The 24,559-nt window shown below is 48.2% G+C and overlaps 1 protein-coding gene across 1 annotated transcript in view; it reads left to right on the top strand.

Moving 5' to 3' along the window:
* Stk38l (serine/threonine kinase 38 like) overlaps positions 1 to 15,597 on the top strand; it is a 62,146-nt gene extending 46,549 nt beyond the window's left edge. Inside the window, exons 4-14 of the mRNA XM_051155606.1 lie at positions 6,573 to 6,695; positions 6,965 to 7,048; positions 7,484 to 7,607; positions 8,593 to 8,747; positions 9,245 to 9,347; positions 9,497 to 9,558; positions 11,611 to 11,728; positions 12,102 to 12,225; positions 13,074 to 13,169; positions 14,935 to 15,026; positions 15,132 to 15,597. Coding sequence (XP_051011563.1) covers positions 6,573 to 6,695; positions 6,965 to 7,048; positions 7,484 to 7,607; positions 8,593 to 8,747; positions 9,245 to 9,347; positions 9,497 to 9,558; positions 11,611 to 11,728; positions 12,102 to 12,225; positions 13,074 to 13,169; positions 14,935 to 15,026; positions 15,132 to 15,259 — 1,209 coding nt within the window. The 3' untranslated portion in view covers positions 15,260 to 15,597. The remainder of the gene's footprint in view (positions 1 to 6,572; positions 6,696 to 6,964; positions 7,049 to 7,483; positions 7,608 to 8,592; positions 8,748 to 9,244; positions 9,348 to 9,496; positions 9,559 to 11,610; positions 11,729 to 12,101; positions 12,226 to 13,073; positions 13,170 to 14,934; positions 15,027 to 15,131) is intronic.
* The last annotated feature ends 8,962 nt before the right edge of the window (positions 15,598 to 24,559 follow it).

Below are 24,559 nucleotides of genomic sequence, written 5' to 3' on the forward strand. Positions count from 1 at the left end.
CTGCCTGAGTCAAGTCTCCTTCTCCTAGGTGAGGGTCAATTAGAAAAACAATAGTCCAGGTGGGGTTCCCAGGTCTGCTTCCTGAATTCCAGACCCAGGATGGCTCCACTCAGTCTGTCACAAGGTATTCATGGGGTGCCCTAAGGCTAAAGCCCGCCAAGACTGCTTCCACCTGTGACAAAGCTTAAGCTTTCCCACAGTAGGTCTCACTTCACTGGGAAAACCTCCCTAGTCACGCATGTACTTGTCCTACCTTCCACAGTAGCACTGTTTCTGTCCTTGTGACAACCTTAAAAGACACATCAACCCAGAGCAGGCAGACGGCTGGATGGATGCTTTGCTGTAGGTGAGCAGTGGCCTCCTCGTCATCAAGGACTCAGAATGGGAAGGAGAGAGGACTTACTATATGCTTTGACATGGGCCGCACACATGTGTGAAAACCTGTGTAAACTATAGAGCTGCTAGTGTCGGTCAGATAGAATGCTTGCAAAGCCATGGTTTGAGTACCAGCAGCCTCCACACAGTAAGTCAAAATATGTAAGCATTACAGAATATAACAAACTTTGGAAATACACAGATACCCCCCCAAAAAAGACAAAAGACAAAAACAGGGCCTCAGAAAAGATTTATGGAAAATTTAGCAACTGACTTGAATCTTACCTGATGGGAAAGTTTACTTCACAGACAGTCCTATACACAGAAATAGTGACTGCATGCAGAGGTGGGCACCAAGAAGTGACGAAGGAAGCTGAAGGCACGGAAAGCTAGATTTAGGGCAGTTACTAAAAAGAGCTTTATTTTCCAGGTGAGAATGAGTTATACCTAGGCTGAGTGGTTCGAAAGGAGCTTGAACTGAAAATGCTGACCAAATGATGGCTTGAACCAAGAGGCCAGCCCACCCTGCAGCTTCCTTAGCGCTGTGCCCAGCGGCCAGCTGACGTCTTCTGAAGGCTAGGGAAGGCAAACATACATTTACAGTTATTATCTACGTAAAACTAAGAAGATTTTAAAACACCATTTTATCTTGTTAAACTTTAGTGAGAGGCAGTAATTTAAGGACTTCCTCTTAGTCCGTAAAGAAAGGGGAGCACATCTTCCTTATTTTCTCATTAATATTATAACTTTCTTATAGCTGTAAAAATTGTGATGAATAGAAATCTTTTTTTGTTTGTTTTTGTTTTTTTGAGACAGGATTTCTCTGTGTAGCAGCCCCGGCTGTCCTGGAACGCACTTTATAGACCAGGCCTCAAACTCACCGAGATCCACCTGTGTCCCAAGTACAGGTGTGTGGTTCTGCACCTGGTCTGATATGGAAATCTTAAACACAGGAGCTTAAAGTCTAGGAAGAGGTTCCCGGAACAGATGCCCAGCTGAACGCACTGAAGGACAGCCAGTGTGATAGAGCAGGGCCTGGTCTCAGAGGAAAATAGTAAAGGAAAGAGAAAGGAGGAAGAAATGTTTTCTGAAATACATTTGCTCTCACACTGTATGTTAATGAAGGCCTGCTCATTTGTCACATACCAAGAGCTCAGGAGCAGCCATGTCAGGTGACAAGTTACAGAACAGTTGCTCTTCCTTCCATTAGCCCACTGTGGTCAGTGTCCTTTGTGCAAGGTCTGGGAGTCTGGACTTTTGTATAAAGTCTCTTGCTTTTTAAAATTTTGCAAAGTGAGGAGAGAGTTTTAAAAACAACTTGGGAGTCAGGAACTGTCTGGCAAGGCTCATTTTGTAGCGGGCCTTTGCTGCCCCCTGATGGGTATTTGTGGTATTTTTTCTTTTTTCTTCTCTCTTTTTAAATTTATTTTTATTTTTTTCTTAATTCTTATAAATAGCTTATAGAAAATGTCAACTCATTTAACTTCTAAAGGTTGGTGGCTCATAATATCTGCTTTAAACATCCCAGTTTTTTCTGTAAGGATATTTTAAAATTCCTATATGTTTATTGTTAGGCCATGTGCTAGGACCTTGAAGATGTGGTGTAAAAGGAACTTTTATTCCCGTTTCAATTGTTGTCTTGGAAGGTTACTAACCTCGGCCTAGTCCTGGGAGTTTCCAGCCTCCACACAATCTAACCTCGGCCTACAATGTTCTCAGCCTCTGAGCCTTACTGCCGAATAAGCTCACCCTTTCTTGTTCTTACTGAGCTCTGGGCTGGCTGGTTCAACTCAGCTGTTCTCAAACTCCTCTCTCAGCTGACTTATTCAATCTGGCTTCTCTGTCAGCCACTGAATTGCTCTGCTTGGCCTCAAACCAACTCAACAATCCGTTCGAATCTCCTGGCTCCTCCTCATTCTCTGGCTCGTTTGGTCTTCACCAGAGTGTTCTTTTTCTCTCCCTCCTCCTCCCCTCCCCTGCTTCTTAAGTAGCTTCCCTTTCCTCTCTCTCCTCATGAGAGTTGGGCGAGCCCTATTTTGTCTGATTTTGCTGATTTGTTACTTTTTCTGCCACTCAGACATCAGTTTCAAACATGGGTGCTTCCTTCTACAAAATAACTTTATTTTTATTGTTTGGGATTAAAGGCATGTGCTATCATGCCTGAATCTAAGCTTTTCTTTTCCTGATACTTGCTTTATACCAGCCTGGCCTTGATTTCAGATCTGCTTGCCTATGTCTCCTGGATTAAAGGTGTATCTGTATTTCAGCCAGATATACAGACCTAGAAGGTCTTTGGATGTGATCTCTTGCCAAGCAGCCGTGTTCTGAATTAACAGTCCTCTACAACATTGTGCGTAAAACAACAAATCCGTTCAACCTTAATGTTGAAACTATAGTTATAAGGAATTAGGATTTCTTGTTTCTTAAAAAAAAACAAACAAAAAACTTTTCAGCACTCAGGAGGCAGGTGGATCTCTGTGAATTCTAGGTCAACCTGGTCTACAAAGTGAGTCCAGGACAGCCAGGTTGTTACACAGAGAAACCCTGTCTTGAAACATCCCCTGCCCCCCAAAAAAACACTTAAATTTTTTTTAAGTATGTGGCATGTGGAGGCCAGAGGCCAGCCTAGAGTGCCGGTTCTCAGCAGCACTGTGCAGCTCCTTCTGTTGGCCTGGAGCTTCTCCCTCAGGGCCCCACCTGTTGGCCTGGAGCTGCTGCCTCAGGGCCCCACCTCTTGGCTTGGAGCTGCTGCCTCAGGGCCCCACCTCTTGGCCTGGAGCTGCTGCCTCAGGGCCCCACCTATTGGCCTGGAGCTGCTGCCTCAGGGCCCCACCTGTTGGCCTGGAGCTGCTGCCTCAGGGCCCCACCTCTTGGCCTGGAGCTGCTGCTTCAGGGCCCCACCTCTTGGCCTGGAGCTGCTGGCTAGCTGCCTCAGGGCCCCACCTTTCCCTGTCTCCCCTGCTGAGACGCACGCACTTCCTCACGCCTGCGCCTGTGCCTAGATTGAGGCCCTGTGTCTGCAAAGTAAGCACTTGTCAACTGAGCCTGCTTCAAGTGTCGTTTTTCAATGCGAACTAAACTGCTCAACTCATTCTGTCATAGAAAGCGGTCTGTGACATAGTTCATGAGTGCCCTGAGAGATGATTAAACCATGTGGCCATTTACGACCATCAGTGGCTGAGATGAAGTTGAGGGCGAGACCCTTTATTGTCTCAGAACTCTGGAATACCCTTTCTGCTTTAGGCTGCCTGGGCTCCTGCAGTTGAGAAGCTGATCCATCTGAAAAGGAATGGAACCTCTAGGCACGGGGAGAGGAGACAAACTGCCAGCTACACAGTGTGACTCTGATTCAAAGTATGGTGTGGGCTATTAATTAATCAAGAATCATAAAAAATGGATGTTTATTAAAGGAGAAACCAAAATAAGTTATGTAAGCTGCAGGAGAGAGCTATGGAGCAGTAGGAGGGAAAGGATGGATTAGCACAGATCTTGTCTTCAGTACACACTCTGCAGCTGTCCCTGGGCTGCAGTGCTGACTGAGGGGCTAAAGTCACTGAGTAGGTTTCCCTGGGACCATGTGACACACACCCCTTTTGTTGTTGAAGGAAGGCCTGTGCTCTGGTAGATGTGAGCGCCTACCACATACTTGACGACTATAGTTTTTGTTGTCGCTCTTTTTGTTTTGGTTTGCTTTTTTGTAGACTCTCGTCTGTAGACCGTAAGCACACTTTATGAAGCTGCACAGCCAGGTCTCCTCTGCTTAGAGGAGACGGCGTTCTGTAGCTAAACGTGACTGTGGTATTCTGTGACCATGAAAAGGAAAACTTCAGAATCCCCACACACACATTCTTACGTCACTTATTATGTGTAATTACAAGTTAAAGCAAGCCCTCTTATTGCAGAAGAGACACAGTGCTAGCTAACATGCCACCAAGTGGCCTCTCGAAGAGAGCTCCAGTTCCAGAACCTAAAACAAGCTGTGTGTCCGAGCTGCCACCCCATGCACAGAACAGCAGCTGGTGGGGTTCCTGTAGGAAAAGAGACCATGTCACACGCTTTGCACTATGGTGGCACCGATATGACTTCAGCTGTATTGAACTACTTAAAGGGTTAAGGTTTGAAAACCCCAAGACAAGTGCAACATATAACTGCTGGATACGGGAGCATTTGATAGAGCAGTGTTGGCTGTGTCTTCATTTCCTGTATTGCCTGGTTCCTACTCAAAACCCACAGACACATCACATCAATGAAATCGGGGGCTGGAGAGATGGCTCAGCAGTCGAGAGCACTGGCTGCTCTTGCCCAGGGCCCAGGTTCAGTTCACAACACCTATGTGACAGCTCACAGCCATTTGTAACTTGAGTTTCAGGGAATCTGATGCCCTCTTCTGAACTCGGAACACCGGGCATGCACATGGTATACAGATATACATGTAGGCAAAATGCTCACATGCACAAAATAAAACAAATTTAAAATTTAAACATGTAATTTGCTTCACTGAGCTATGTGCAGTGAAGAGACAGTTCTGGCTTCCCACTTCCTCTGCGACACGTGTTAGGATTCCGTGTCTGTGATACACAGGCTTCTCATTGCACACCTGACACTTTACAGCAGGCTGGAGCTGGGAAGGTGAGGGGCCCTGCTTTGAGCCGCATGAGGGCACGGTGTGTCTGAGCGCCAGCTGTGAAACACTGATGGGGTCCCGTGAACATGAGCAGGAGCCGGATGCCTTCAGTGCTTTTACTGCCCACTGGTGCTGCCCCACTGAGAGCTCTCCCTGTGGCCTGAGCCTGAATCTTACTAGATGAGGGGTCAGTGCGGCTACAACAAGAAATTGAATGATTTCCAAATGCAGCCTTCAGGTGTTTAAAATGTTGCTTACTAATTGTTTGTTTGTTTGGCAAGACAGGGTTTCTCTGTGTAGCCTTGGCTGTCCTGGACTCGCTTTGTAGACCAGGCTGGCCTTGAACTCACAGCAATCCACCTGCCTTTGCCTCCTGAGTGCTGGGATTAAAGGCATGAGCCACCATGCCTGGCTTGCTTTCTTTCTTTCAAGACAGGGTCTCTATATAGTCTTGGCTGACGTGGAACTCAAAGATATCCGCCTGCCTCTTTCTCCTGAGTGCTGGGATTGAAGGTGTGTGCCACCATGCCCAGCTAACTTTGGTATTTAGTGGTACTTTCTTTAAAAAAAAAAAATTTTTTTTTTCAAGACTGGGTTTCCTTGTATAGCCTTGGCTGTCCTAGACTCACTTTGTAGACCAGGCTGGCCTTGAACTCACAGTAATCCACCTGCCTTTGCCTCCCTCTCCCAAGTACTGGGATTAAAGGTATGCGCCACCCCGCTCGGCTGGTACTTTGTAATTTTTATTTTGCAATTTCATGTCTTTAGAAAGTTTTATGAAGTTTCAAGCAATTTGGTGAATTTATGCAAGAAACAGTTAAATGTTTGTGGAAACGCCACTGTCCCATGAGTTTGAATCACAGGTTTCAGAATCTGTGGCAGCACCTTGAAAAGAAAAGAGCTGGTACAGATCTCCTGACAAAGTAAAAATGAGTGTCAGAGGGATCAGAGCCTGGTACCGTAACCCCTGCACTTAGGAGCTGGGGCAGGAGGATTGCCATGAGTTCCAGGCACACCTGGGCTACTCAGTGAGATCCTATCTCAAAACCAAACATACACATGTCAGAATACCCCTGCATTTGCATTATCTAAAATGTATCTCTGTGAGTTAAGTTACCACTCAGAAGGCAGTGATTTACATTGTAATAAACTGGTTAAAATTATGTAATCCATAAAGTCTGCTTTCAAAGCTACAGACGTCATAATTGTTTAAAGAATGCTAATACTGTTTTATTCTTCCCTTGCTTAATAAATACTTGATCTGGGCAAATGGATTACAGACACATACAATAATTAAGATAGTGTGCCTCTATTTGTTTGTTTAAAATTTATGTGTGTGAATGAGTGTGGATTTGTGATGAGAGCGCAAAGCCTGCAGAGGCCAGGATGGGCTGACACCCTGGAGCTGAACGTGGATGCTGTAGCTGAGCTTGTGTCCTCTGCAAGAGCATCCTGCGTCTTAGCTGCTGAGTTATCTCTCCAGCTGCCATGGCTTTCTTTTTATGTGTATCATCTTTTAAAGCTATACATGCCTTACTTTAAAATCATCTTTTTAAAATCTTTCTTTAAATAGAAAAAGTTACGGCGATCACAGCATGCTCGTAAAGAAACAGAGTTCTTACGACTCAAGAGGACCAGACTTGGCCTGGATGACTTTGAGTCCCTGAAGGTCATAGGAAGGGGAGCTTTCGGAGAGGTGAGCTGCTTCCTTCAGGTCACCACTGCTGCAAGGAGACGCTTCCTGGGCTCTGAGGTCATGGGTCAGTTGGCAAGAGCGCTTGCGTAGTTTCCACAGAGCCCTCCCCGCATTTGACTCGGCACATAGGGACCAGGGGATGGCAAAGCTCTGTACTCCAGCACTCAGGAGTACAGAGTCGGAGGCAGGAGGACCAGATGCTCGACGTCAGCCGGGGATGTGAGAGACGCCACCTCCCATAAGTGTGTGTGTGTGTGTGTGCGCTGTAGGTGCGGCTGGTCCAGAAGAAGGACACGGGGCACATCTACGCCATGAAGATCCTCAGGAAAGCTGACATGCTGGAGAAAGAACAGGTGTGTCTCAGCACGCGTGCGCTGCCGAGGGCTCCTGTGACAGGGCTTCGAGTAGTGCTTACATGGAAATTATAAAAAGAAGCTGCTGTTAGAAGACAGCATAGCGTGGAGGCTGAAAACAACAGCGGCCTTCCCTTCTCGTGGTCTGTTCACGGTCGGCAGACTCTGTGGGGTTTAGTTTCTGATGCTTCCTGCTTCCTTCCCTCCACACTCACATAGGGAACAGGAATCTGCTGACCTCGCAGTTACAAAATCTGTGCCCCCTTGAGGCTTGCAGAGATAAGCTAAAATAAGTGCTCCTGGGTCCTGCGTGTTTAATGAGAAGATGGACATGTGTCTGCTGCAGTACTTGCTAAAACTACAGATCTCCCGAGTGATGGTCAGGGATGGATAATTGGAAGAGGTCTATGATCTTGTCTAAATATGTTCATCTAGGTGGCTCATATTCGTGCAGAAAGAGACATTTTAGTGGAAGCAGATGGCGCCTGGGTGGTGAAGATGTTCTACAGCTTTCAGGACAAGCGGAACCTCTATCTGATCATGGAGTTCCTTCCCGGAGGTAAGCAGTGGCAGGCAGACTTGAGCTATCTGCATGTGCAGCAACAATGTCAGTGAGTTTTACTACTGATTTTTATTGACTTTATACATAGCCATTGTTTTTTAGTATTTACTTCCAGGATAATGGAAGATGATTTAGCCACAACTCTTGTGATGTTGAAGGCCTATTAAGCTGACATTTTAAACACTGTCATTCTGTGTACACTAGCCCACTGTAGGTTAGTGAACCCTGCATACAGAAAAACAAGACTCTGGCTTCTAGGTGCGTGTGTTCCCCCTCGTGCCTCTGAGCTGCAGTTCTGCCCTGAGAACTCTACTCGCTCCCACTGCACCATGGCACGCACTGGACAGGTCATAAAACTGCAAAACTGACAGAATCTGTATATATAGAGGAAGTCTGGAAGAGTGTTCCAAATGTTTTAACAAAATCTCAGATGTTCAATTTTACCAATAAAGACTTGGGAGCCAGATGCTGGGGTGAAATCCTGCTAGCTCAGAGAGGCAGAGGAAGCATCCAGCTGACCTTCCTCCTCAGCCAGTGTCCCAGAAGAAAAAGGAATTCTCCTTCCCCAAGCTGTCTCGAAAAGCCTTCAAACCTTTATGTCCCTCCCATCTACTTCCTGTCCTCTCTGTCTTTCCTCCTGATTTCCTCTTACTCGCTGTGGGTTTTTCCTATGTTCACTCCCTGTCAACTGGTTGCCTGCTCTGCCTCCTGACCTATGGATGACTTTATTTAATTCAAACAGAAAGCTCTTGGATTAAAGGTGCGTCCTAGGGCTGAGCCAGACCACAACTAGAAACAGGTTTTTCCAGTAAACACAATCTTGGGGTTCACCATGTGATCAAATACCTGCAGCATATTCCCCTTAAGCTGGGTGTGTGCTGCCACATGCCCGTAGTACCAGTACTAGGGTTCCGAGCACAGTTACTAAAACTCAGGAAAAATGGACCTGAGGCTGAGGCTCCTACACATGTGTCCGACTCAGGTGACATGATGACGTTGCTGATGAAGAAGGACACCTTGACAGAGGAGGAGACACAGTTCTACATCTCAGAGACGGTCTTGGCGATCGATGCCATCCACCAGCTGGGCTTCATCCACCGGGACATCAAGCCAGACAACCTTTTACTGGACGCCAAGGCGCGTGAGGGGAGGCCTCAGGCCGGCCAGGCTCCTGGCTGCGGACAGTGGTCCTGGCTTAGGGTTTTTTTTTCGGGGGGGGGGCGGGTTTTTTTTTTGAGACAGAGTTTCTCCATGTAACAGCTCTGGCTGTCCTGGAACTCGCTCTGTAGACCAGGCTGGCCTCGAACTCACAGAGATCTGCCTGCCTCTGCCTCCCAAGTGCTGGGATTACAGGCGTGCGCCACCACCGCCCGGCCATGGTTTAGGTCCTTGTGGGTTAACTAGAAGGTAGAGCAAGTGACTGCTGGACTGATGCCATGGAGAAATGGCTTCTTAAAATACGCCCTCTGCTTTCCACTTTTAAAAACCATCCTCAAACATGTATAATGTTATATTTCAGCTGTGTGTGCTCTAAGTTAGGGATCTTCGTAATGACTGCATTAAAAGTTTATCATAAGGCCTTTTGTTTTCACAGTTAACATAGTTTAACTCACTGGAATTTGTTGTTGTTTTAGGGACATGTAAAATTATCAGATTTTGGGTTGTGCACGGGGTTAAAGAAAGCTCACAGGACTGAATTCTACAGAAACCTCTCACACAACCCGCCAAGCGACTTCTGTAAGTTGTGTTTTTTCCTTTGTTTGCACTTTGGTTCTGTGAGGAAGAGAGGCTCGCTCCTCCTAAGCTGCTAAGTTTTAGATGTAGGTGTGCAGTTTCATCTTTTGTAAGTTCCGCCTCGGGTCACTCTTGCGTCTTGTTGAAATTAGCTTTTCAGAACATGAACTCGAAGCGGAAAGCAGAGACCTGGAAGAAGAACAGGAGGCAGCTGGTGAGTCGCCCAAGTCTGAAGCGCGCTTGCCCGGCCCTGGCTCAGAACGGCTCCTCAGGGCTCTCACTGCTGCAGGCTGAGCGGGACGGCCCTTCTTGGCTCAGCTGTACTTGACCCAAGGACCTAGGGTCACCAAAGGCTGACTGGGACGGTGGCTCCAGAGTTCACTGTTTCTCACCAGTGGGGACTAAAGACCCAGAGACTTGTGGGAGTGGGCAGCATGTCTTTTACAGAGGATTTCAGAAAAGTGAGAAACTAAGGAAAAGTAAGAGAAAGCCAGTAGAGTGGTGGTGCTGGAAGCCCTTAGGAGAAGTGTTGAGATTCCTCATTTCAGGTCTTTTAGGCTCTGAGGTGGTTGCTGAGCCTGGCCAGTTCTCTGGACTGCAGGCGTCTTGGGTGCTGTTAGTACAGTTTGTTCTCCGGCCACAGAGAAGAGGCTGCAGGTCTGCTTGGCTAGCTGTCAGTGGGTGATGTGGGTCTCCTTCCTGAGACAGATGGGGCTGGCTTGAAACTGAATGTGTGCGCTAGCTACCTCAGAGGCAGGCATGTGTGAAAGAGCAGCGGAGCCTGACGTGCTTCCCAAGGGAAGGTGTCAGAGCTGCAGCTGCCACCACCACTGGCCTTTTCCTTCAGACCCTAAGTCCCTGAACAGGAGACATGTCTGCTTTTCGTGTCGCAGGTGTTCTCATTGCCCGGGTGCAGTGTAGCTCCTGGACATCCACCACCAATCTCTACAGCCAACCAAGGGGACCGGAAGTCCGGGGTGTGAAGTGGCACTTTAGTGGGCAGACCCAGTCCCTCGGTCCCAGACCCTGAGTGCTGGACTTCACAGCTGTTTCTCAGCCTGTGCTGTTGCACTCTGTTTTGTAGTGAATGTAAGGCTGCTTCCTTCCGTTCCTCTTTGCAGTTACGTAGTTAACTGGGGCGTCAACATTTATGATTAGGAATGTGGCTTTGACTTTGTTTTCCTGGTCTCTTATACAATGCCCAACATGTACAGACACCTTGTCAGGGTTTGTTTAGCTCAAGTAAACAGTGAAGAAGCTGCTGATGTCCCCATTCCCCTGGGACGAGCTAGCCTGAGAGGTAATGATAGTCTGCGCCTCTGACAGAATTAAATGACCTTTTGCGTTTCTGAGCTCATTTGCCAACTAGCGGCAGATTCATATTCTAGTAAGCTTTCAGAGTTTTAAAAATGTGCTTAGCTGTGCATTAAGGAAAAAACCTTCATTTTATTTTTAAATGTGTCATTTTTGATCAGATTTTACATTTGAGAAGAATATTACAGTCTTCCTGTTTTTAAAGAGGAAGAAGCGAATAACGCTTAAAATTTGTGAGCAGCAGGCATTGGCGCTCACCTGTATCCCACTACTTGAGAGGCTAAGGCAGGGAGTCGTGAGGTTTGAAAGCAGCCTGGGCGTCACAGTGAGACCCCGTCTTCAGACAGATACAAACACGGCAGAGGGTTTGTAGTGACAGTGACCAGATGCAGCAGTGTGCGTGGTGCACAGTCACTCTTCTCTTGGCCAGGAGCCATCATCTAGGTCCATGGCTCCCAAGGGAGAAGCCTTCAGCCAGCCACCAGCTGCCAATCTGGTAACAATGACAATTCCTAGGTCCTCGAGATGACACTCTGGAGGATTCCTAGAGAGACTTTATAAGATTTGACATCGCCCCTGATGTGACGCCTGGATTTAGTTGTAAGGAAGCTGCCTGCACGTACAGGGCGTGTGCCTTTTCTTGTTTTAGACTCAGATCAAGCTGCTGTAGATCCCCAGCTGGATCTTTGGAGCACATGAGTAGTGAGCAGGGGCGTCAGGCCCACTCACTCAGCCTTTTATTTCTCTTTGAAGTGGAGGCAGGGCCTCTCCTAGGGCCAGAATCCTGTGTTCTATGCACAGTGCCCCACTCAGCACCTGTCAGTCAGCTTTACGTGTAACGCAGAGTCACCCACAGGGAAACCTTGGCTCCGGGGTCGCTTCCTCTGTAAATCATACGCAGATGCTTTATGTGCGGCTCAGCGTGCCAGGCTGACAGGCTGCTTCTTTATAGGCCTACTCCACAGTCGGGACGCCAGACTACATCGCTCCAGAAGTGTTCATGCAGACTGGCTACAACAAGCTGTGTGACTGGTGGTCCTTGGGGGTGATTATGTATGAGATGCTAATAGGTAGGTTCTCCTTGCCTGCTTGATAGGCATCTCTTCTGGTGCCGTTGCCTGCACATATTGCAGCTATTAAGGACAGAAGGAGCAGGGTCCTTGTCAGCCTGTTTCCCACATTCTTCAGTGTTAAGTACATGTGTATAAATGCCTGGTGGCTGCTCTGGGGATTCTCTGGCAGGAGATAGTTGATTTGCTTGGCTCTCCTTTCCAAGTTGGCTATGCAGGACTCAGCTACAGCGAGGTGGGGCTTTAACCCTTAGGGACGTCACTGGTGACTGTGTGGTGACTGGCTGCACGCACGGCTGCTTCCTACGGCACGTGCCTGTGGGTCTGGCGGAACGGTCACAAACCTGAGGAGTTTTGTCTCTCGGATGCCCAGGCTTTCCACCATTCTGCTCTGAGACACCTCAAGAAACATACAGAAAAGTTATGAGCTGGAAGGAGACGCTGGCGTTTCCTCCAGAAGTGCCCGTGTCTGAGAAAGCCAAGGACTTGATTCTCAGGTTAGTGACTCTTAAGACGTCACAAAAGCATGAGTGGTCTGTGTCTCCAAGGCTGGGCAGGTGTTTGGGAGGAAAACACCACCGATCTGGTTAATCAAGAAGGTCAGTTTTAGAAAAAGGGTTTTACAAAATTCAAACTTCTTTAGAAAAAAAAAAAAAGATTTATTGTTATGTGTAAGTGTGTGGGTGCCATTTTTCCCATGGAGGCTACACAGTCCCTTGGAGCTGGTATGACAGAAAGACGTGAGCCGCCCAACATGGATGCTGGGAACTGAACCCAGGTCCACACAAGAGCAGCAAGTGCTCCTCGCTACCTGTTTCTCTAGCCCCACAAATTGCAAACACTTGGAAGTCTGTGGGGAAATGAGGCTCAGAAGAGAGAGGAGTTCTTGCTAGACACACTGGAAAGTGTCTCTGTTAGACTCCAAGGGCTCTGTGCGTCAGAGAGCAAAGGAGACTAAATGTGTTAGGAGCAGAAGTTCCTGCCACCAAAGTGACCGGTGCGCCTATGTTTGGGAGGAGGTGGCTCGGCACTGCTGCAAGGGGTGGGGGCGAATTGGGACAAGCTTTGTGACTGGCCAGCTGGCAGCATGTTGTGTAAAATTGTTAAACTGTGCATGTCCTTTGACCTAGCAGTTTTGTTTTGAGGAATTTAATCGCATATATAACCACATAGGTTAGTTAGTCATATTTTTGTGTTATTTTAGTTGTGAAAAATTGGAGTTTATGAGAGTTTTTATAAGTGGTTGGAACAGTCTGATGATCTCTGCAGTGCTTTCTGACGACCCTGCAGCTGACAGCGGGAGTGTCCTGTGAGACCCGCCTGACAGCTGTCTCCCTCTCTCTAGGTTCTGTACGGACTCTGAGAGCAGAATTGGGAACGGAGGTGTAGAAGAGATCAAAGGCCACCCCTTCTTTGAAGGCGTAGACTGGGGGCACATCAGGTACGTGTTGAGAGAGCCCCTGAGCGTCTGCACTCGGTCCTGCCGTGAGGCTGTCTCTTCTAGCTGTGGTTCTCCACCTGGGGCTGCGGCCTTTCATCTGGCTGCCTTCACAGGGTTTGCGTAAGACCATCAAAAAACGCAGCACATTGTGATTGATAACAGTAGGAAAAATGACAGTTACAAAGTGGCAGCAGAAGCAATGTCATAGTCATAGTCAAGGGTCATCGCAGCATGAGGAGTTGTAGTACAGGGCCACAGCGCTAGGAAGGGAGAGCCAGCGTTAGGCTAAGTGCAAGAGGCAGTGCGTCCTGTATATCTCTCACCTTACCCTGAGGAGCTGTTAGTGTCTTGTCCATGGGGCTGGGCTAGAATTTATAGACAGGGCATGTTGTTCATGGAAGCGGTCACAGAGCAGGGCCCTGCCTGCCTAAACTCACACTGCTAGTTAGGGACAGGAAAACTGAGTCACAGAGGCCTGCGGCTCTCTCCACTCAGCTGAATCTCTGTGAGTCCAGGACAGCCAGGGCTATGCAGAGAAACACTGTCTTCAAAACAAAACAAGAAAGGAATATGGACAGTACATGCTTTTTCAAAACTTGGCATGCTTAGCACCTAGTAGATCCTTTAAATACTTGCTGAAGAAAAAGAAGTTGACGAGGGGCTGTTGGGGTGGCTCGACAGGACAGGACTGACGGCCTGAGCTCAGTTCCAGGTCCTGCGTGGCAGCAGGACAACCAACTGCTTAATGTTGTCCCTTGACCGCTACGCTTGCTGTGTGTGTTTGTGTAAATACATAAATATAACTTAAAATGTTTTTTATTTATTTGTTTTGTTTGGAATTTGGTGGATTTTACTGTTGTTTGATTTTCAGGGCATGGTTTCTTTATAGCTCAGGCTAGCTTGGACTCACTTGGCTGGCTTCAAACTCAGAGATCCGCCTGCTTCTGCCTCCCAAGTGTTGGGATTAAAGGCATGCGCCACCACCACCTGGCTAATTTAAAAGTTTTAAGTGATAGTTTAACTATTTCTATAATTCAATGTTTTTAGCATAAGAAGGCATTTTCATGAATAGATTTCTTTTTTAACCTGACCTGTCTGGACCTCTTAAAATTTATATGACTAGCGGGGCATGGTGACGCACACCTTTAACCCCAGCACTTGGGAAGCAGAGACAAGTGGATCACTATGAGTTCGAGGTCAGCCTGGTCTACAAAGCAAGTCTAGGCAGCCAAGGCTACACAGAAAACCTTGACTCGAAGAAAAAAAAAAAAAACAACAAAAAACAAACAAAAAAATATATATATGACTGACAAGTGTTTGCATTCAGATTTTATCACACATATGTGTGCCCCCTCTTTTTTGCAGATGTCTTTGTATTTACTAATTCACTAGAATTCTAGCCTTAATTTACTTAGATAAATCGTAACCCACTGTCTCACTTTCAGTAAAAATTCTTCTCTTTTTTTCATTCACCTAAAAATAAAATTGTCCTATGATATGCTGGGGTAATCTGAGTAAGAACTCAGTTCCCAGTGGTGAACTGGGAAGCATGAGAAAGTCTTCATGCAAAACTATAGAATGTCAAGTAAATGAAAACATTTTAGTAAAATTGCACTCAGCCATCCTGACATCTACTTAGCTGTGTTGAGCTCCGTGGCAGACACCGTGGGTTTCCTGTCTGGTGGTGCAAGACTTCCCAAGAGTGCTTCGTTGGACAGTTACAAGTCCAAGGACTTTACCGTGGCTGCTGACTTGTGTTTTGCAGGGAGAGGCCGGCGGCCATCCCTATAGAGATCAGGAGCATCGACGACACCTCCAACTTCGATGACTTCCCTGAGTCTGATATCTTACAGCCGGGTAAGAGGTTCCCAAGCACAGCCACACTGCAGCCACCTGAGCGGTGACCACGTGTCGCTAATGAAATCCCTTTGTCCTCCTTGGTTGACTTTTCTCTCTTTCTAGTGCCGAATACCACAGAGCCCGACTACAAATCCAAAGACTGGGTGTTTCTCAACTACACCTACAAAAGGTTTGAAGGGCTGACTCAGCGCGGCTCCATCCCCACGTACATGAAAGCTGGGAAGTTATGAATGACAGCAGTCCCCAGCCGAGAGAGCTCAGGTAGCCGCATTCCTAGGCTCCAGGCCAGAGGAGCTTCTGCAGCACACGTGGGGTTCCGAGGCCGCTGCTTTTTTTTTTTTTTTTTTTTTTTTTTTTTTTTTTTTAGGATTTTACTATTTGAATTAACTTTATTATACAAAGGTACTGGGACAAAGGAGCAGACATTCCCTCCTATCTGCGTCGCCTCCGTGCACGCTGAGGTCCACTCTGCCCAGGCGCTCCCGACTGCAACACTAATCCAGCCAGACCTGCGTAGCCTGATGGCCGAGGCGGCCTGAGCCGCTCCTGGTGTCCTGCTTCTCTGCAAAGCTCCGGGGTCTAGAATCAGTAAAAAGCCATCTTCCATAGCTGCTGTTAGAACTGCTGTTTGGGACACTAGGCTGTACATGAGGACAGTTTCTGCAATGGCTCTAAGGAACTTAAGGAGAAGTGCACTGACTTCAACATTAGTTTCCTGTCAGGCTCTCAGCTGACCCTGGGGTAGGGAAGACGAGCGTCTGTCCAGATGGGACGTTCTCACCCCACCAAACTCCACGGAGGCCGGCTGTGCTGAGCATAGGAGATGTGCTGCTGCACCTGAGCAGTTGCCAGCTACTTTTCTTGTGACACAAGGACTTATTTTTTAACGAGTGGACATAGCATTATTTTAATTGGATGGCAGTGAGTTGAGTTTCAGAAATGACCATGAAAGCTGCTTGTAGAACCTAGTGTATTTTTATTAAACTATTTTTTTAAATGTCAAACTTGTGATTTTGTCAATGGACACATGGAGGGCACAGCGTGGCGTGCTTTGCTTTCTGCAGACGTTGGTACATACCATTGCTAGGGACCCTCTGATAGCACTAGTGCCGTTGTTCCCAATGAACCAAAGACCCTGAACAGTAGCTGTCGGCGGTGAGTGGAATTCCACTTTCCAGGGGTGCTGCACCCCACCGTACAGACCTTTGACAGGCCAGCCCGTTAACCATTAGCTCACCCCTCGGTTAAAACCAGTGACGTAAAGGGAGCGGGTGCACGGGAGGGTGCGCAGGCCACGGCGGGGACTCCAGGGTTGGATTCTCTGGGTGAGGGTATGCTGGGCACGGCCGTCGGATTCTCTGGTGTCCCCCTGAGGATCACGGCATCTTTTCTTGCTCAGCGTTTGATCCTCAGACAGCTTTCTGAAGAGCATCAGTGGTGTGAGTTGTGCCTCTCAGGGAAGGGCTTGTGTTTCTCCTCTGTGATGCGATGGGCTCTCCTGAGGGGACTGAGCCATGTGTTGTGACCCTCTTTCTTCAAGGCCATCAGCTCTTGACGTATTTTGCAGAGTCTTTTAGAGCTCGTGTGTCCCGCTTTGTTGCTCAGTCAGCTGCCTGCTCACCCACTGACCTACTGGGTCTGCGGTAGCCTGATCCCGTGGCCGACTATTTGGAGAAAGACACAGAAGATGGTGGCTGTGATTAAAGAGCTGCCTTCCTTTCTGCAGGCCTATGAGCTTCTCCAAATCATTTGTTCCAAAGAGCAGCAGAGGCCGCAACTGTAGGGACTTGACTAGCGTGAGGGTGACTAGCTGGGTACAGAGACCTGGCTGAGCTCTCTAGCTCAGGTGTGACCACCACCTACTACTGCAGGATGACAGTGTGGTCACATCCAGGTGACTGGGGTAGGTTGAGATCACCCAGCTTATGTGTCCATGACGCAGGGACAGAGGGACAGAGCGCTTCGTCTGACTCCCTGGCGTTGACCACTTACCACAGGTGACCCATCGCTGTTCAGTGCCAGCTGTGCGCTATAGATACATACGGTTGGGTTCGCTTATTTCCATATCAGCTTAGCTTTTTAGCATATGCATAACTTACAAGCTATACATTTTTAAATATTTTGAAACATACTTATTTTTGGTGTTTTGGTGTAGAAAACCTTTAGACCATCCACCAGCCATTCTCTGCTGGCATAAGAAATAGCCACCTGGCTTTTGGTGGTCTACAAGTAAGGTCCTTGAGGGTCATAAAAAGAGTCCCTGACTACCTGACACATTCTCTCTTTGAGTTGTTAAAATTCACAAAATTCAGAAGCAACTATTTTGCCACAATCATGATTATTTTTAACCCAAATTTATTTTCTCTGCAGAAATGTACTTATTTCTGAAAAATCTTAAGGAAGCCAACACTTAATAAATATGAGACACTTGAGACTACTAGAATACTTTAGATTTTTATTATAAGATGTGAGTAGATAATGCTTTTTAAAGGATTAAAGTAATAAAAGTGTATTGTAGTTATTTTCAAAGCAATATAATCCAGCAGTTGTCCAGAACATCAGACTCCCAAGTCTTGTGTTGGGAAGACTGCGGGGCAGCAAGAGCCTCTTCACTGACAGCACATTGAGAATAAAACCATGTTTACAAAAGTTCTGTCAATGTGTTTTGATTTGTTTTGTTGCTGAGTTTAAAGATTGGTGTAATCCAAAACTCAAGAAATACTATTTTGTGAATGAAATTACCAAGACACTTTAAAGATTACATCATGAAAAGATTAAAGTATTTGAAGTTTTGAATCAAGACAGTTGAACAAGTCTGGGTTTAAAATTGTTCAGATCCGGGCTGGAGAGATGGCTTGGCAGTTAAGAGCACTGGCTGCTCTTGCAGAGGACCCAGGTTCAATTACCAGCACCTATATGGCAGCTCACAACTGTCCCTAACTCCTGTCCCAGGACCCAGCACCCTCACACAGGCACATGTGCAGCCAAACACCAGTGTTGATAAAATAAAAATAGATCTTTAGCCGGACATTGAGGTGCATGCCTTTAATCCCAGGACTTGGGAGGTCTAGAGGCAGGCGGGTCTGAGTTCCAGGCCAGCTTGCTCTACCAGAGCGAGTCTAGGACAGCCAGAGCAGCACAGACAAACCCTGTCTTGAAAAACAAAACAAACCACAAAACAACAGCAACCAAAATTTTCAGACCCATAGTACCTGCTGGGCATAGATCTTTTATGCACCCCCTCAAGTGGGTCAGAACTGTACTCATAAGAGCTGAAATGGGACTTCTTGCGGGAGCCACAGCCTCAGACTTGCCACTGAGCCCAGAGAGCCAGGCAGGATCCCCTGGACCCCGGCAGCACCACTCCAGCCTAGTTGTGCTCTGTGTCCCAGCACAGTCAGTGTCAGTGACGCTGTTGTGAGAACAGTGGCAACACTGGAGGTCAGAATGCGAGGAGTGCAGACTTTCAGACCTTAAGTCCCGCTCTCAGAAGTGTGTAGTGGAACCACTTACATTCATAAGTGTGCTTTCACTTACTGATGTGTTACAACTGCTCTGCGAAGAAACTGAGTCACCAGAACATGGGAGTGCCCAGGAGCCCCGAGCCAGTACTTCTTGGCTCCAGAGCACAGAGCGTGCTCCACTGGCGGATCCAGGTGAGATGACAGAGGTGCCCGTGGAGTAGTAACGAGTACAGGTGATACAAGGCAGGTAGAAGTGGTTTCGTCAGTAAGGAAATGGTCTCGTGTCACACAAGATCACAAGCTCTCTTCTAGGTTAGTTCAGGATGGCAAAACATGAAGCGCGCGAGCCCTTCCATTTTACTACCGCTGTCATCCATGTTGCTTTGCTGCAGAGACTTCAGTGTCACACCGCGATCCTAAAGAGGGCCTGAGTGTGCTGAAGAAAGGGCTGAGCAGTTAAGAGTGAGCCCTCCTCTTACAGAAGACCTGAATTTGGGTCCCAGTACCCAATCACCTGCAAACTCTAGCTCCAGGGGGATCGGGTGCCTGACATCTGCAGGCACACGTTCACGTAACTAGACAAAACAAAAATAAAATCCTAAGAGCAAAGAAAATGCCGTGCCAGAAAGTGCCCTACTGGCTGTGACTGTATTAACTGTTAACTAACTGGCACCTGGGCTGGTTGTTGACTTAAATAAGGATTTAGGTTCCTAGTACCAAGGTAGGCCTCGCTACACACCTATGGATGCCTGAAACCAAATTAGGGTCCTTGCAAGAGTCTTCAGTTAGTCAAAGGGCCCTAGAAACAAATGTAGACACATGCAAGCCTGCTCTGGGCTACACAGTGAGACCCTGCCTCAAAGAAGGAAGGTGGAGGAAGTAGAAAGCCGCAACACTTCGGTCTGTCACAGCCGGTGAGTCGCAGGCTGCTCCTTGTTCTTCCTGAGAACCACTGCTGGGTGCCCGGGGCCAGGTTCCTTGTGCTGTGAGGGGGTGACGCTTCTGTCCTCTGGCCCAGGTGGTGTCTGTGGGCTCCTTCCCCTTAAAATGGTTATGAGGAAATAGAGAGCAACCACACACACTAAATTCCTCGCCCCAGCAAGGTTGGTTGTCCCACTACGGTTGACTCAAGTGCTGTGTCTAGGTTAGGAAGGAAGGCGTTCCTAACCTCCTCACGGGAGCAACCGTGGTCAGATGGCTTTGACGCCTCTTCCCAAGGGACACGTTACCAGGAAAGGGAAGCTGCTGTGTGACCTAGCACTGTCTGTACTTGGCCGTGTTGGTAAAGTATCCTCTTGAGCAAAACTGGAAGACCTCTCTGTACAGAAAAAGTGTGTATGTGTGGGTTTGCACCTGAGAGCGCAGTGTTGCCGGAGGCCAGAGGGGAGCATCGGGTCCCTTGAAGTTCACAGGTGGTTGTGAAGTGCCCGAGGTGGGTGCTGGGAGCCAAACTCCTGTCCTCAGGAGGAGCTGGAGCTGCTCCTGTCGCAGCCGGATAGTCTCATTCTGAGTCTACCTGCCTGTGGCTTTCTCAGGACTTTATTGGCCTCTTGTTTGGAGAAATACTCTCCCCTTGCTCTGCCCACAGCCTAGTGTAGGAAATTTCCATTTCTAACAGTTGGGGTACTGCATCCCTGGAGTAGTGCACGAGACTGCTGGGCCTTCTTTGAAACAACTCGGCAGTATGTCTCACCCTAAGACCGGAGCCCGTGGGGTGGAGCTGAGACCACACTGGGGTGGAGCTGAGACCACGCTCTTGTCCTCTTGGGTATGGAGAGAGGCCACGGGCAGACTCTCCGCAAGTACTGTGTATTGCGAGAACAACCGTGTAAAGTCCCAGGCCGTGTGCAACAGGAGCAGAACAAGCCCCACGGAGCGTAGCACACGGTAAGCGCCGGATGACCCTGCTCTGTAACTAAGACTAGTTTTAAATGGTTTTGGCTTTTAATAAAAACAATTCTAAAGACATTGAAAACACAAGCTTTGTGAGCAGTACGGGGTTCACACTACCCAGTAGAACTCCCTAGGTGTCCCCCTTTTAAAAGGCCTTCCTCAAGTTCCTCTGCATCCCTCAGATTCTCCCCTCTCCTGTGAACGCACGTGGCTCCCAGTGTCTTCTGTCTGTCTGTCTCTCTCTCTCTCTCTCTCTGTCTCTGTGTCTCTGTCTGTCTCTCTTCTCTCTCTCTCTTCTCTCTCTCTTCTCTCTCTCTCCCCTCTCTCTCTTCTCTCTCTCTCTTCTCTCTCTCTCTCTCTCTCTCTCTCTCTCTCTCTCTCTCTCTCTCTCTCTCTCTCTCTCTCACACACACACACACACACACACACACACACCTTAGACTAAACCCAGGTGCTTCTTTTCATCCCAGAAGCCCACAGTGGCTCTGTCAGTCTTTACAAACTGGAGATTTTTTTCCATTTCCCCACACAGCTCTCACTCATCAACCCACAGCACAAGCCGGGGATTCTTTTCCTGAATCATTGCCAGAGACAGAGGAGACGGTCGTTTGAAGTACCAGTAGATTTGTCTCTGTTCAAACTCTTTAAGAGCACAGAATTGGATATTTGTTGTTTTTGTGAATCTTGGAAAATATCTGTGCTGTTGTTTGACCCCAGCTGTTGGGAAAGGCTCCAGTCATGGTTGTGAAGCAGGCTCCTACCCAGGTGAGCACAAGATTACTCGCTCTTTCTTGAAAATCCATCTTACAGAACCTTTAGCAGAGAAGCAGAGCAACTGCCCCCTTAGGGTAAGCAAGGGGCCCTGCGCACAAGGCCATTCCTGGGCTCTGAGCTAGGGACCAACTGGTGTTGACCAGAACTCTGTGAATTGGGCTTCAAATCTGTTTTCTCAAAAATTTCCCCAAGGAGAAAGTATCTTTCTAGCTTTAGGACAGGATCTCATGTAGCCCAGGCTAGCCCTGAACTCACTGTGAGCTGAGGATGACCTCAAGCTCCTGGTTGCGATGATCAATAAAGATGATGGGGCAGCCATGGGGTGGCACCATGGTGGGCCCCACTTGAGGAATAATGCCACACAGCAGATCTTGTATAAAGGAGGTGTATTGAGGAGCAGGGAGGGGAGTGGTCCATGAGAGAGAGAGAGCACTCCCCTTTTTTGTTTAATTAAAAGGGAGGGACTAGAAAGGTGGTGTGACAGGAGTGTGGACATTGTGTTCTTTATGGGCTCCTTCTAGCTGATTTGGGACTGTGTCATCTTTGGGGACCCTAAGAAAATTGGGGTGCTAGTTAGGTACTGGGAGAACTGACTGTTTCACTGCTGTTCCGGAGCTTGAGAACGTGTGCAGCCTGGCTGAGCCGGAGTGTCCATGGGCAACAGCTTTGCCGCTGTCCTGGATGCAGCAAACACCTGGGCTTGGCAGGATCCTGGAACAAAAGGTTAAGTTAAATAGGTTGGAGAAATTTTTTTTTTCTTAGGTGTACATTTGAAACTTTTAGCCCCATGGCCTTGGTAGTTGCAGGGAGGGGAGGGGAGTCTGAAAACCAGGGAAAGGGTGAGAAATCTCACCTCTGAAGTAGATGATAGTTGGGAAAGATATGGTGGCTGACAGTGCTTAGCTGGCATCCACTTGAACTGAGAGGAGAGTTTCCTGAAGCTACAGGAATCTTCTGAAGTTCACAGAAAGAGCCAAGCTTTGGACATGTTAGCGTTATCGTTTGTGATCTGCACTGAATCCACACTGTAGAGGTGGCAGTAGGCGCATCTGTGTGTCCTAGCAGAGCAGAAGTGTGGGGAACACTCTTGGTTAAAGGCGTGAACTCTCTTCTGAAGAAGACGAGCTCAGAAAAGACAGAAACATTTCATGGAGCAGCAGGGCAAAGGCTCACTCCATCTTGGTTTTCAGTCTGACTCCACATCGTGAAGGGGCGTCTTCTCTCTGGCCAGAAGACTGGATGTATATAAGCCCAGCACAGTGAGAAACACTTTTAAGTCTATAACCAAAAGACAACCAAAGGGCATTTAAAAGCTTGAGCTTGGAACTATGATAGTGGGTCACATGGTGGGATGTTTCGCCAGAGTTAGGTTAATAAATCAGAGCTCCACCAGTTAGTGTCAAAGCTCTGAAGTCCTTACTACAAGAGCAGCGTAGAGAGGGGAGGAGATCTGAGGCGGTTTTCATTCCTTTTGTATGCCTTAAGCCACCTTCTTAGACCCTAAAATGCTTTCTTTATAACTTCTATATCCTCAGGCCTTACATGAAGTTTACATTTTCCCTCCTACCCAATTATTTACCGTGAGACACAGGTGAGATTGCTGGGAGCCGTCACCGTAAAGCAAGTTCTCTTAGATAAAGGAATAATAAAACGTTGCATCGAAGACCTGTTCATCGCTTAGCATGAAGCCTGTGAGCAAGGCAAGCCTGGCTGCCTTTTTAATAAGAGCCCTAGTGCCTAGTAGTTTCAGCTAGCTAATGAATTCACTAACGGTGGTGGATTACCATGGGGTGAGGAGCTAACCGTCTGTTTTCTGAGTCTGGTAACAAGGTAGGCTATGTCTAGACCTAGCGCTTGCAGCTCTAGGAGAGTGAGGCTTACGGCCTGATCTTTACATGTAAGGTGTGAAGTCTGAGAAGGCATCCGCAGCCTTGGTCTCTGCTGTTAAAGTGATAAATCTTTCACTAGCCTACTCTTCAAACCCAATGGAGACCTGAGAAGGATAAATTTGAATAGGTAGGAAGTGCAGCCCAAGCAGCTCCCAAGTCTATAAAAACGACAGAGGCTTCCCGGCTCCCTGGAGTCACCCGAGGTTCCTCTGTGTTGGTGGAGCCATCCATCTTTGGCCGCCAGAAGATCTGGCCCGCTTCTTTGTGAAGCAGAAATTAGTAAGGACCTTGTCTAGGCAAAGCCTGCCAGTGGACTTCTCTGAGTCCTGCCTGTCCAGTTGGACAGTTGTGGGTATTGCTGACAAAGGCCTTTGGGGCTGGAGGCCTTGGGCAGCTTCTGCAGAAACAGTGGGGTGGAGGAGTATCCATTGGCCAGCTCAGAGATGACGTGGAAGAACCTGATTGGTCGTCCAAAGCCATCTAACCTGCCGGCTCTTCCTGGAGCCATTCCTGAGTTTGTGGTTTGCTTTCACCAGACTATCAGTGTCCGTGTGGTGACTCCCCGCCGCGCACCCCCTCAGCCTGAACACCCCTGCCTTCACCCACAGGTTAGACTCTTGGGAGGAGGAGCAACACCTGGCACCCAGCGTGGCTTTGACCCACTCCACGTTGGTGAGACACCTCCAGTTTCTCTGGGTGATAGACCCCTTCTGTGTTCTGTGAGCTTCCTGGATGCTCGTGGGAGAGCATGCAGCCACCCTCCTTCTGTCATTCCCAGCCACGTATTTTCTATCATGGCTCCGACTATGGGCTGGCCCCTTCATTTGGTTCCTCCCAAGGGGATCTCATTAGGGCCTGACCAACCCGCTCTCAGACCCCTGGGCGCAGCATCAGCCAGCCCTCCCGGGAGGCCTGTGGCTGTGCTGTCAAGCCACCTGAACCCCCAAACTCTCTCCACCCTCCCACTGTGGCTAATGTTCTGCTAGCGCTTACCTCCTCCCCTCTTTCCTCCCACTCCTGACCAGGAGGACGATTACTCCCCCACACAGCTAGCATCACCTCACATTCATTCAGTGCAAACCCAACTGGAGCCTCCCCCACCTATCCATGGGCGGAAATCGACTCTTATCGCTCCTCCTCCACGATACAACACCTCCCCCTTCCTCCAACAGCCCCACCTCTCACACCTCACCCTCCCACTCTTGCTCACCAACCACAAAACCCCCCATACAGTAACTATGGGGTGGAACTTCCACCACGCTGCCCTCCGGCCGCTGCCTCCTCTGTTAATGTTGGACGTGACATGGCGGCCAGACCCTAGTCTCCCACCCCACTAGAGTCTGATGTCCACTCCCCCTACTTGGAGCAGGTTCTTCTACAATAGGCCGTTCACTTGCAAACCCATTAAGACTGGTATTCCCTCTTAAAAGAGGTACTCGCTCCTAGTGAGTTCCTTCAGTGCAAAGCTGCCTATAACGACCTGGCCGAATCCCAGGCCTGCAGCAAACTC

This window comes from Acomys russatus, chromosome 13, assembly GCF_903995435.1.
Source record: "Acomys russatus chromosome 13, mAcoRus1.1, whole genome shotgun sequence".
NCBI lineage: Eukaryota > Metazoa > Chordata > Mammalia > Rodentia > Muridae > Acomys > Acomys russatus.